We start from the raw sequence: 13,236 nt of genomic DNA on the forward strand, positions 1-13,236 counted from the left end.
TTTAATGAAATTGCATGAACACACAACAACCTTTCAATTTTGTTGCACAGTTTAATATGCAGTCAGCAGAAAAGGACAAGTGAATAAATGCTGCTTCTCCAAAGATGAATAAACTCATTAACCTTTTATGTAAGAAGTGAAAAGTTTGCTTTTTTAAAGAAAAAAATAAGTACTCTTTTATCATGTGAGTACATTGACATAACACAAACAAAGCAATGGATATTTCACCGATACTAGACATAAATATGAATCAAAATACTTCACTGAAAAATTACAAGCAATATGGCTAATACTAATACAGTTCTTAGGGCCAAGCTAATATACATATATCCCCATCTGTAACAGGAGTTAAGCCAAAAGAGAATGCTGAGGTAAATGTCAGTGGATTGTCCTAGCAACCACCTGCAAATGCCAGTCATGTTTCATTTGACTAGTGAGACTCCAAAAAAAGTGACTTCTTCCTATGGAAAGTTTGTGGTACTTTCTTCTATCTTGTATCTGTGTTTTCTTAATGAGCCATCAGCCAAATTCTGAAGTGTACCATTACTGGATATAGAGCCAGGTTTGAAAAATGGAATTTGCAACGGTATTGCGAATGAGTGCTGAAGTTTACACCTATTTAATAGAGTTCTCTGTGAAGCTCTATTTCATGGTCTTATTTTAATGTACTAAAATCTGAGACCACTGTCTAACTGTGTCTGTAAAGCAAAAATACCGTTTTCACAGGGAGAAAAAAAAGAGGATTTTCTGAAAATTAAGGATAGGTTTCCATGAGGGCTCATCTATCCTTTAAGTATTTATAAATTCAGGTCAAAGTTTAATTGTTCCAGCTCTGGCTGCTGAGGATTTCTAGCAATTTGACCTTATGTAATTCTACAAATAAATTAATATTTCTACTTCATTGATGTTAACTTCCTCATGAGCTTTTGCAACAGCTGGTAATATATTAGTTCTGACATTACTAAAAATATGTGGGATCAAGTAAAGCTTTTTGAACTGTAAGCATTTTAACTCTTTATAGAAATAATCTCTATAGCAATTAATTTTTTTTCTTAGAATGAATGCATATGTGAGTTCATTCCACTTTAGCACTACACCGTCTTTGACTAGAGCAGAGAATTGCAGAGCACAGAGTTGCTAAAGATATCAGCCTCAAGCTTTAGCTTATCATCCTGCAAAAARCTTAGTCAACCATTATGTTCTGCATCTCTAGTGCTTAGCAGCTATAAACTGGCTTYTAAAAAATATTTTTCGTATGTATTCTTCCTGTTACTAAACAGTTCCACAGTTTTTTTCCTGACAAGCAGATATTGAAAGTGACATTGGTAAGACGGCTTTTTAGGTTAAAATACCTCTCTACGTTTCTAAATAAATATATCAACTAAATTTATAAAAACATATGGGTGGAATATAACCTTTCACAGCAATTACAGATATTTCTTACATTACAACAATTTTACCAATCAAGATAAACATTTTATTTAAAAAAAAAATTTAAAAACCGGCTTTATTATTTATCAAAATATATAGGGTTTATGCTTGGCAAGTAAATGTGCCTTGTGTTTAAAACTGGTTTTGTTTTAAGGTGTTTGTATTTGCATATTTGATGACAAAGAACTAGATTCTTTTCTTATAGCAGTTAATAATTGCTTTATGACATTAGTTTTCTTCTGTAACAACTTTTGATTTGAATGAATGTTGTACAGTTTTAGCTGCCTGCTGCTGTGAGCTATYAGGCCTTTTGTACAAATTTGTTGATCTGCATATAATCTTAAGTAATAATCTTGCAAATAAGCAATAACAAAAAGGCTAARCAAACAATAACTATCAAATGTGTCTAGCAAATTTATGCATATAAATATGCTTTGTTTTGTATTATTGCTAGTGTTCTGGCAAGCTGGGAAAATTAACACCTTGGAATCGGCTGTCTTCTGTATTCTTCAAGAAAAGTGGTTTTCCTGCATTTTCTTATATAGTTTTGTCATGTTAGAAACAAATTACATGTAAAGCTTTTTATTTTCAAAGTTCTTTTGCTTTCTCACACGACTGCCACAAGGAAACTAAAGGTGGTCTCATTATACCAAATCACAGGTAGATTGATCTTTTTTAAAACAGGATTAATTGATTACAGGTAGATAAACAAGTGATGTGAAGTCAAAAAGTGTTGTAAAACAGTCACTTTTTTTGAAGTTAATTTAAAAACTGCTGTTGAGGAAAACAGTCTGTAACAGGACATGGTTTTGCTCATTGTACATCACATTCTAAGGAATAGTTTGGGGTGGTTTTTTTTTCTTGCTTTTTGTTTAAGAAAGGGACACTAAATGAGGAAGGTGAACACAACAGTGCCATCACTTTTTACTCTGATTCATACTGAATAGTATGTAATTACAGATCTGTGTGGACCTGTGAAGTATTCAAGATGACCAGAGCATAAYGTATTAATCTGACCACAATAAGTGAAATATTTAAAAGCACATTCAGAATTATTAAGGCATTTTAAGGACCAGTTCTGTGAATTAAGTGAGAATACTTTTCAGCAACTGCTAATGAAAATGTGTTATTTTCTTTCATATGATTTTAGCTTTAAGAAAGTTAGGTATGTGCAGGAAATTAAGAGCAAGCATGGAAAAGGAAAGTCGGTATGTTTAGTGTTTAAATTTTCATGTTATCATGGTGAATAAGGTGGTGGTGATTGATCTGCAGCAATTTTGTCATAAGCTGGTGGAGCATCAGGAACCTATGGTAAGGAAAATAGGTGTGAAAGATTAAAAAAAAAAAAAACGAACAGTTGAGGTACAAGAAAAATGGCAAGAAAATTACATAAAACATGCAGCAAAGTATTTACCACCATATTAGATACAGTTCTACGACTTAAAGTACCTGAGCTGGTTCATTGTGTGTATTTTCAAGGTTACTTTTTTGGTACAGTGTTTTTTGGTTTTGCATCAGATTCACTTCATTGCTATTGTTAACCAAAGAGAGGATTTCCAGTGTTGTGAAGTCAGGAATATTTTTCTTACATAGGTGGGGTATAATTCAAAGAAATATTGAAGCTTTTCTTTAAGAGTTTTAATGGAGGCACTTTGTCTTTTTTCTAGTGTTAAAAACTTGAGCATCTTATTTAAAATTATTAGTCTTTTCTCATTTCTAAAGCAATTTAATCACACCTATTTATATATACTTGTCACTTAATTTACCTTTTTGAAAATTGAAAGTTTAAACATTCATCTTTCCATAGTGATTAGAAGAGCTAACACTTTGAAGTTTTGTAATGTTCCCTGACAATGCTTGTCAGAGTATAGTGTAACAGACACAATCCATTTGTTGTTTGCCAGAATATCAGAAAATCTRTTAGAGCAATGCTTGGGTTTTTTCACTATATTTCACCATTCAGGTGTTGCATCATTTTAATAGATTGCATAATGATCATACAACTTAAGAATAGATGTAAATGAAAGAAAATAATTTTTTAAAATAAATACTCTAACTAGAAGAGTTTTAAAATTGTAAAAGTTTTTCCCAGTGCAAATTTTTCAAAATACTACTTTGTTAGTTGGTGTTGAGATATTGATGATCCAATCTATGAAACCACACACCAAGGAAAAAATCATCAAGTGCCTGTTTAACAATATTGTTTCACCATTTAGTCTTACTAAATTTTAAGTAAGTGAGTTCTTGAGTTGCAACTTACCACAGAACTTACCACAGAATTAAAGTCGTTGTAGTCCTGCAGAGCCATTTTGCAGTCCAGGGGTTCTCTCTCACCTACCACGTTTCGTATTGTGCTCACACTAAAGCTTTTGCTCTGTGACAGATCATAAAAATGGGGAAGTTGAAAAGAAGAGACTGTGAAGTTGGAGCAAATTTTGTATAATTTAAAATTTGACAGCAGATTTACAGTGTGWATTAGAATCTCGGGTTAGGGCCAGACACAATGCAAGTCAAAATTTCATGTTATTGTGGTGAATAAGGTGCTGGTGGCTGGTCTGTACCAGAATGTATGTCATTTCTGGAGCTGGTGCCTCTGTGTTGGCCATCTGACTCTTTCCCTAACTATGCAAGAGGCTAGTATGGAAAATGTGTATGCAATTTCTTGCAATTTASCTAACATTTTTGCTGTCTCTACTGAGACATACTTTCTCTCCGGTGTAATCCAATTACATTGCCAGAAAAATAAGGTGTCACATATTTTAGGTCCAGGACTGATGCAGGAACTCACATCTCATGTACCTGAACGCCTGCTCCTTTTTATGCCACCCATTTTTTTTCCTTCATCTCCAACCTTTTTGTTTTCCATTTTTCCAACATTTTTTGCATATATTCTGTACCAGTTGTCCCCTAGCAAAAAAAAAAAGCCTAAGAAAAACATGATTTTCAAAACCAGAAAGCAACAATCTGCAATGAGAAGGAACTGAAAAGCTGGTTGTGCTTTTTGCCGGGATATACAAAGCAGGTATTTAGTTTGACTTTTGAAGGAGGTTTTTTGAGTATCACCTTCATTTTTGCAACACAGCACTGTGAAAGTTCAGGTTTTGTATGTTCTGCCAGTTGATATATGAATTGGATAGATAACTGGAAAGGGAACAGGACAAAGTTATCAGAAACAGCAAATAAATGGATTTGCTGACTTGGATGAGAGCTTAGCTGAGTTTTTAAATCCCAAATAGTTACTTATATCTTCTTCAAAATACTAGGATAAGTAAAAGATACTTACTGTAAAACATATATTTGGATAAAGCTTTGTCCTGATTACAGCTAGAGTAGAGTTCGTTTTCTTTTTAACAGCTGGTACAAAGTTTTGTTTTGGATTCATTAGGAGACTAATGCTGATAACACAGTGATGATTTGGTTGTTGCTCAGTAACTTTTACTCTAAGACAAGGATTTTTCAGTGGCTCATCCTCTGCGACTGAGCAAGTGCACAAGAAACTTGTGGGGCTCTTGGCTGGGACACTTGACCTGAACAAAGGGATATTCCACACCAGAGAATATCATGCCCAGTATATAAATGAGGGATTTGGCTGGGAGGGGCCGATCATTGCTCATCAGCCAAAGGTAGTGGGAAATTTGTTCCTTTTGGGTTTTACTCCTCTCTCACCTTTTCATTATTATGATTTGTAGTAGTAGTAGTAGATGATTATATTTTGTTTCTATTATGGAACTGTTCTTAACTCAAGCAGTTCACCTTTTCTTTCCAATTCTTCTCCATACCAGGTTGGCAGCAGGAAGTAAGCAAGTGGCTACATCATGCTTAGTTGCTGTCTCCCAAACACAACAAGCTTCCACTTGAAAGGATTAAAATAGACTTCCCTTTCATAGGTGAGGGGGGAAAACTTCAAAAATAAACCTTTGAGGCTTCTAACAGCAGATGTTATCAGAAGGCTTGGCTATCACCAGTACCTTTTTTTTTATTTTCTAAGAAGACACAAGTTAGAATATTTATAAGTAGGGTTTAGAAAACAAATCTCAAACCTGCCTCAGCCTTTTTGGTAAATTTTATTACGGCAAGTCAAATTTTACATGRATTAATCACACATAACCCATACATAAGCATATTTACTTACTAACTTGTAACTTTCTTGTCTGCTTTCTAGATTTACTCTAATCATATCTGGCCTTGTTTAGGGGTAAATCTTACAAATARTGAATATATTACTTCTGTTTAAGTGAAAGGATGCAGAACACCTCTTGGTTTTGTGTAAATATTAAATGTAATGCTTCCTAGAAATWATTTTTCTACTGATGTGTTGCGCGAGTTGGGCAACTGGTTTCATGTCCCTTTATGTCTGGGTAAATCTTTCTCCTTCGTTCTTCAGGACAATTGTATTTCATATTGTGTGGTTTTGCCTGTGACATATATCAGTGTAAATACTGCCTAAGGTAACAATGTCTTGTTACAGATTTGATGCAAATCAAAYTAATTTCATGCAGATCAGTGTAATGCATTGTTAAAATAATAACATGATTAAAAATGAGTTGCCACACATACCCGCAGACTTTTGTAGCCACTACGTCTTCTGTAATACCAGCAGCCAAAAGCAAGTAAAATTGCCAGCACCAAAATAAAAAGTCCAATACCCAGAGCTCTGTTGGGAAAACAAAACAAAATAGTTAGCACCACAACTAGATGCATCCTCCTGGAAACAAGAATGGTTAGACCAAAAGTTTGAGTCAGCATCCTTTTATCAGGGGAAGGCATAGAGCAGAATTTACCTCAGAAAACAGGTAAAATATCAATAACTTCAGCCATTTTTGTATGTTTAACAGTTAGTTAATTTCTCTGCCAAGTTCCTAAGCTTTTTAAAAATTTCTTTCAAGGTAATTATCTAGCAGTGAGTACTGATTTCATAAAGATGACCTGCCCATAAATCTAGCTGCCAGCACTGTGATACTGTAAGTGAGTATGAAGTGATTTAAATGCCACATCTGCAATAATGCAGCTCATGTTTATTTGCTAAATTTATCTAGGCAGCAAGTATTGAAAAATTTATCCTAATTGTATCATATTGCAACAACTGCTAATAACGGGTTTTTTGGATACATAAAACATTCAACCTTAAAGCATGACTAAGAAACTTYGAATTATTCATAAAGAGCTTTATAAGGATTTTGTTCTTGTGTGACAAACTAGGSACAGTATTGGTGTCACTGGATCATCTTAGAGAAAATATGCTTTGCAAACTTGTGCTGTAAAACATCTTTCCCACTGCTCACTGTATACTTGGCAGAAGCAGCGCAGTTCCACTCTGTGTCAGAAAGCAAGCTGACAAAGTAATTGCAAACTTCCTAGTCACAAAACCCCTTTGTTATTATCCTCCCTCTTGAAACATATGGAATTAATTACTCATGTTTTTGTTATTTGCCTGTTCTGGAGCAGAAGAATATGCAAAACGGTTAAAGAGGAAAATATGGGGAAAAAAATTACTGTGTGAATCAGGACAAACCCATTCTAACATACTTCTGTGTATCTTACGCCCAGTTGCCCTGCAGTAATTACCCCACGCTTTTCCATTGGGGCTGAGTAGTGGTGTATGTGACTTACCAGAGAATTCTTATATCTATTTGCTATCATTTTCACTGACCCCAAGTCTCATTAAGGAGTGTTTCCTTATGAACTAAGAAACCTGAAAGGAGATGCAAGCAGATTTGTGTGGCAGGCTGCCTTTTTGTCTGAACTGCCTGTGTGCTATTTGAAACATGAAGGCCCTTGGAGACAAAGGGATTTTCTTTTTCGTAAATACGTATCTCAAGTTGCTCCTGCCGCTTGAAGGCTTCGTGTGGCCTGGAGGCCTGTTTAACCCAAGAACACAGCTCACAGCAGTCACTTGCTTTCTGATGCAGCCRAAGGTACGAGATGGCTCAAATGGTTTTTCTGCTCTCGCCCAGACAGTTGAAACTTGGAGAGACTACTTCTCCAGGCAGCTGCTGCCCTCTACATTTTTAGACTTTCTGCTTTTCACATGTTACATAGTTTTAGCTATGCATTAGCCAGTATGCCACCAGGATRTATGTAATTTCTGGAGCTGGTGCTTCTGACTGTGTTTGTCACCTGACTCCTTCCCTAACTGCTCAGAGGCTAGTATGGAAAGTGTGTACGCAATTTTTTGCAATTTCAGTTAAAGCTGAAGCTGAGCTAATAGGAATCTGGGCTCATATCTAGAATACTCCTGGCCCTGAAAGGAGAGTGTGACTTTTGCCTATCTACAAAAACTACTTAAAATTGCAGCCACTAAAATTCACAGCATTTAGAGGTGAGTGTGCTTAGTTTCAAATGCTGAAACAGGACTAGCCAGCTTTTTTTTTTTTTTTTTTTTTTTAAGAACTGAACTGTTTTGAATGGACTATGAGAGAGCCTTCCACTTCGTTTATTCTTTTTGTCAGGGCTGGTCATGGAGGAGCAACAATCCTGCAGTAGTGTCTGCAGCAAGTCATTAATTTTGGGGCCAGTTACCAGAAGCACAAGCCACATGCAGATATCCCAGGCATATTGGAAGTATTTGTCTAATGTTATAAAACATCACAAGTTTGGTGGTGTTTCTAATCATCCAAGACCAAACATATTTTACTGTAATACAAAGATAAACAAAATATTAGCCAGAAAGCATTAACTGAGAGTCACAGTTGTATGGCATTGATGTCTTCATCCCCTTTTTGTTTACCTTTCCTCTGGGGGTTTCCCSTGCTCTTTAGGGTGAAACAATGTCTCTTTGAGGTTCCTAAGAGACGTCTGTGTATCTAGTGATAAATTTAGTGTACAGATCACCTTGCAGCAATTTCAAAAGAAAATTCTAAATAAGCCTCTAATTCTAAATAAACCTGGGAAAAACTAATGACTTGTGATCRTATGATTTAACTCTAGATACTTGAATCCTGCAGTTTTAATTTTTCTTAACATTGAGGGGTCCTTAAGATTGCACAATGACAAACAGTCGAGACAGCTAAAGGACGGTTAAAATGCACTCCCTATACATATAATAATGACTTTTTTGAATCTATTTTCTGTATTTCTTTTAATGCAATTTTTTTCACCTTTACATGCTTTACATACCTTTACAAAACATAGGTTTTGATTTATACTTACTCATCTGTGGCAAAATGGGTATGTCCTTTCCATCTGTAGTAGTTGCCATCCTGGGGGTTACCTCTTCTGGGCATTTTGTGAGGTTGTTCTATGTATAGGGTAGAAACACAGTGTGTCAGTGTTATTTTTTGTTATCTTTAAAACATAATATTATCATCTTCTTTGTTTTAATGGGGGCATTTTAGGGAGGCAGGACAATSTGATATCTTCAGAATCAAGTAGATCCATATACATATGCAACTGTCCAAATTTAAGACAAAAATCCAAACCATCACCATCGTCTAACATATTATATCTCCACTGACATCAAAGTGTGTGCAGCTGAGTGCAAGAGTTTGCAGAATTGGATGCTGTCTTTTTAGGTACCAAGTGATGGCAAACTTCTGAACTAAAATCTAGAATATAGAAAAAAGGGCAATATACRTGGATAAGAAAAACTATTGAGAAGAAAAACTAATATCGTTCTTACAGGTAGGTTTTTTTCTATTCTCTTATTCCCTGTAAATACTCAGGGAGCAGGTTTTCAGTCACTGGAGACTCTGAGAAGTCTTTTGAATTTCAGATGGGACTACTGACCTATATCTGTTGACCACCTAACTCAGATGTGCAGGAATTATATTACAATCTTAATTCCCAGTCCTTAATTGATAATCATAGCTGTCTCATAAGGTTATAATCATAGCTGTCAACAGTTAAAAATCTAATCAATCTAATATAGTGAAGAAAAAATCCACAAGTAATCATTTTTCTGTGATCTGAAGAGTACAATAGATCGTACTTGATAGTATCCAGCTAATCTACCTACCCTATACCCTAAAAAGAAAACACAATGACTTTACTGAAGAGAATTCTAGCCAAGGAAAGAAAACATGAGTTCACTTAGAGACAATCAAGCCTCTTCTGAAGCGCAATTTTAACGCAATGCTGAAAATTCTGTGTAGAATAAAAAATTATAAATCTTACCTCCTTCAGACCTGTATTCTGTCTGTTAACTGAAAGGCATGTGCAGCTTTCTTTGACTTGGTCTGGTTTTTTCTTCTTTGATCTGTTCTCTTATGACTATCACGAGTTTAAATTCCTTTCAGTACAACTTCTGAATGCATTAATTAGCATGAAAAGGGCAAGGAGACAACTTCTTGTTCTCTTCTGCATCCTTCACCTCTTAATAAGCTGCAGAAAAATCTGTTATTTCTGGATTTATTACATATGTTTGAGAGGCAAAATGAACACCTTTTCACCTACCYGATTGTACAAGCTGCTAGAGTGGGCTGTTCCTAAATTCAAACATGTTTTTTTCTAAGGCTGGTAATTTTGGGACAGAGGACTGATGTTTTTGCATATTTTACTATAGCTTTGTTAATGCACACTTTTTGCACCATTAGCACTGTGCAAACTGGAATATGTAGACCAAAACTCATAGATGGATGCTGTTATGCTGTGCAGAAATGTCTTAGATTAGGGCAAATACAGTTTAGTGATATACTGAGAAGCAATTATTACAACAAAAAGAGGGTCTCTCCCATGGGCTGCAGAACTAATGAAGCCTGGACATTGCCTGTRCCAACACTGTAGTAATTCCATTTACAAGATCAGACAAGAAATGACAGTCCGTGATTGATTCTGGGTACTGGATAAACCAGCAGCCTTAGTTGGTGCCASAAGAGAGAAGATAAAAGAACCATGTACTGCTTTTCCATCAATCTGAGCCTCTCTGTCCTTCCACAGATTTTTTTAAAGTTTGGAGGATTAAACACTTTTAAGTTTTCGCTTGTCTTTGAGGCTGTGCACTGGGCTTTAAATGTGGTGAAAATGGCTGACAGACTCGAAAGAAAATAGGAAAGAACAGATTATGTGAGTGACCAACATCCCTTTCATTAAGAAGTCTGATGAAAAGTATTAACATCGTTATCTTTTCACTAGTGCAGGGCTTGGAAGTAATTTTTTTACCCTTGTGTTTTTCTTAATTATGGAAAAAATCAGACCTGTCTTCAGATATTTTTCTATGGTAGTGCCCAGAGAAAGGATTCGAGGCAGTGGGCACAGACTGAAATACAAGCCGTGCTCTCTGAACATCTGAGAGCCTTTTCTTTCTGTGGGGATGACTGGGCATTGGCACAGGTTGCCTAGACAGTTTGTCAAGTCTCCCACATGGGAGATCTGCARAAGCCATCTGGAYACAGTCATGGGCAACAGCTCCTGGTGGCCCTGCTGCAGAAGGGAGTTAGACCACAGGACCTCCAGAGGTGCCTTCCAAACTCAGTCATTCTGTGATTAACACCAGAAGGATCTAGCTGGCTTTGCTAAACCCAATAAAGTTTGAAACTACACAACTTTACCAGGGGCAAAAATAAAGGGTGAAAGAAGAATAAACAGTGAGAAGCATAAGCTTGCTAATTTGACCAAGTTAATCTGGATGAATTCAGTAAGAGTTTCAAATGTGAAAGAGGTGCAGGAAATTTCTGTAAATATCTATGTTTGTAAAAATGTAAGTGGATGCTATCAAAGTGTGTCAAGTTCCCAAGAAACATGCCAGCCCTTGTTCACTCTGAAAATGTTGTAGATCTTATCAAATCACGTGTTTTCCTGAAGAAAAGCTTCACTTCCAGAAGAGGATGGTAACTGAAGGGTGCCCTTTGGTCTTGTGAGGATCAAAACATTAATAAAGAAAATCCATGTGATTTCTTTATGTAGCAAAACCAGTTCTGACCCTTACTTGCCTCAAGTGATTTGTGGGGCAAAATGTCAACTGCTTGAATATTTTGTGTTCTGAATGAGTCTCTTGTCAATAGTGCCAACAAGAAAGGGAAAAAAAATAAAACCTTTCATCGGTCTGTGGTGCCATCTGGAATGTAAATGCAGAATGCTGCTATTGAGGAGTTGGATGGRTGAGGAGGTGAAACTCTATATCCTGCTTCTGATCTCAAACTCTTTATAAAATCTTATTCCTCTGACATAGTGCTGCTAACTCCATCAGTGTAAAGGCACTGGCATTGCCTATGGATTCCATAGGTGTTGCCTTTTCAAAGACAACATTTTAGGGGAAGAGGATGGAAGAGAGAGAAATCCAAAGTAACCCATACTTTTGTGATAGCCAAATYTGTGGCAAACCCAAGACACTCTGATGAAACTGAAAATAACAGGCCTGACCCTTGAAAAAGAATAGCTATGGCTTGTTTTTTGTGCTGTTGACCTTATGATTCCTTCTTTCTAGGACAATAACCTGGGGTTTTTCTTCATTTACTTCCTTTAATTATTTTTCTCTGACATTTGAGGCTTCCTCCAGCAGACAGCAAAGAAACACAAGTAAGTACTTTCACATCTGATWTAGTAAAAACTTTAGTTAGGAGTTTTATGGGAAATTCAGTGGAAACTCGCAAGTATTTCACTACTAAATCTACATTAACAGTAACACATTTCAGTAACAGTAAATAAAGACATTATATCCCTTTCAGTTCATCCTGAGGATCCTTATCTCTCAATGGTTTTGGGGACTTTGAAGTAGGTATTGTCTGGCTTCCAGGCTGAAGAGTTCCAATATRGGCTGGATTTGAAGCTTTTTGAGAAGAAGCTATTCCTCAAATTGCTCCTACCTTGACAGCAGGCCCCACCAGGGAAGAACATGTCCTGTAGACTTGCATAAAAACTATTAATATGTTCATTCTGAAAGCCTGGTTCATGACAGAAAGTTCCTTCTCAAGTAATTTCCAAGTGGAGCTGTGGTCCTTACTATGAGATGCATCTCCCTCTGCTCCATCTCTGAACCTTACAGTAAAGAACGAATGGTAGTCTTAATTCTCTGTGCCAAGAGGATGCCATGATTGCAGTGGTGCCTGTGTTGCTCCACCATGTTTTTCTAAAGGAAAAGCATTGAACAGCTTTCTGGCAGTTTTTCTTTGCTTCTATTTTGTCTGTGGTAAACTGGAGGTTCTGAGCACAGGGTATTGTTTAGATTTGTGGGACTTCCTCCATGAGATGTAGGAACTGTGGGCAAAAAACTTTTGGATGCAGTTAGGTGCTATCAGGGTGTGGTTGAGTTATGACTTCCCTTGTATGTAATTTCAGGAGGCCATACCTAGATGCATGAGAATGGCAGAGCTTTCTGAAGCCTCGCAATCCTATTTTTACCAGTAATTTGTTAACAGTTCTGGCGTGAGAAACTGTTTACAGATGAGCTGCTGATTTAGGCCTCTGGGGTTGTCTCTTGAAGAAAATTAGTATAGTCAACACCAACTACATCTTAGAACTTGGATCAAAACAGTCCTTTGGAATAGGTTGCCCAGGGAGATGGTGGAGTCACCATCCCTGAAGATGTTTAAGAGGTATCTGGACTTGGAACTGGGTGATGTTTGCATTTAGGGGTTACAGTGGCAGTGCTGGGTGGATGTGATGATCTTAAAGGTCTCCTGCAATCTTGACAATTCTATGATTCTAAGTAATCGCTGTAATAATAGTCCAGTGACATTTAACTTGGAATATTGCTGCTGCTGCAGCTGAAGTAAAAGCAGTCCCAAAACAAACACAAACACTCAATACCTCAACTCTGGACATGAGGAAAGCAGACTTCAGGCTGCTGAAGGAACTGRTGAATAAGGCACCCTGGGAGAATGCTTCTGCAGGTCCTGGGGTCTGCCAGTGCTGGTCACCACTGTAGAGAGA

General features: G+C 36.6%; 1 protein-coding gene across 2 annotated transcripts; it reads right to left on the bottom strand.

Moving 5' to 3' along the window:
- Positions 1-27: 27 nt before the first annotated feature.
- MLANA (melan-A) lies at positions 28-8,693 on the bottom strand. Of its 2 annotated transcripts, none has more exons than XM_057380141.1 (4): positions 8,581-8,693; positions 5,989-6,085; positions 3,692-3,805; positions 28-2,737 (listed from the first exon to the last, which is right to left on the bottom strand). In XM_057380141.1, the coding sequence occupies exons 1-4, from the start codon at positions 8,652-8,654 to the stop codon at positions 2,669-2,671; spliced, it is 354 nt and encodes a 117-aa protein (XP_057236124.1). In that variant the 5' UTR covers positions 8,655-8,693; the 3' UTR covers positions 28-2,668. The 2 variants fall into 2 exon arrangements, with proteins under 2 accessions (XP_057236124.1, XP_057236125.1); XM_057380142.1 differs by having other exon boundaries at positions 3,704-3,805; positions 8,581-8,691.
- Between the last annotated feature and the right edge of the window lie 4,543 nt (positions 8,694-13,236).

The sequence above is a fragment of the Malurus melanocephalus genome, unplaced genomic scaffold (genome assembly GCF_030028575.1).
Source record: "Malurus melanocephalus ecotype Western Australia unplaced genomic scaffold, MMel_1.1 scaffold_437, whole genome shotgun sequence".
In the NCBI taxonomy this organism is placed as follows: Eukaryota; Metazoa; Chordata; class Aves; order Passeriformes; family Maluridae; genus Malurus; species Malurus melanocephalus.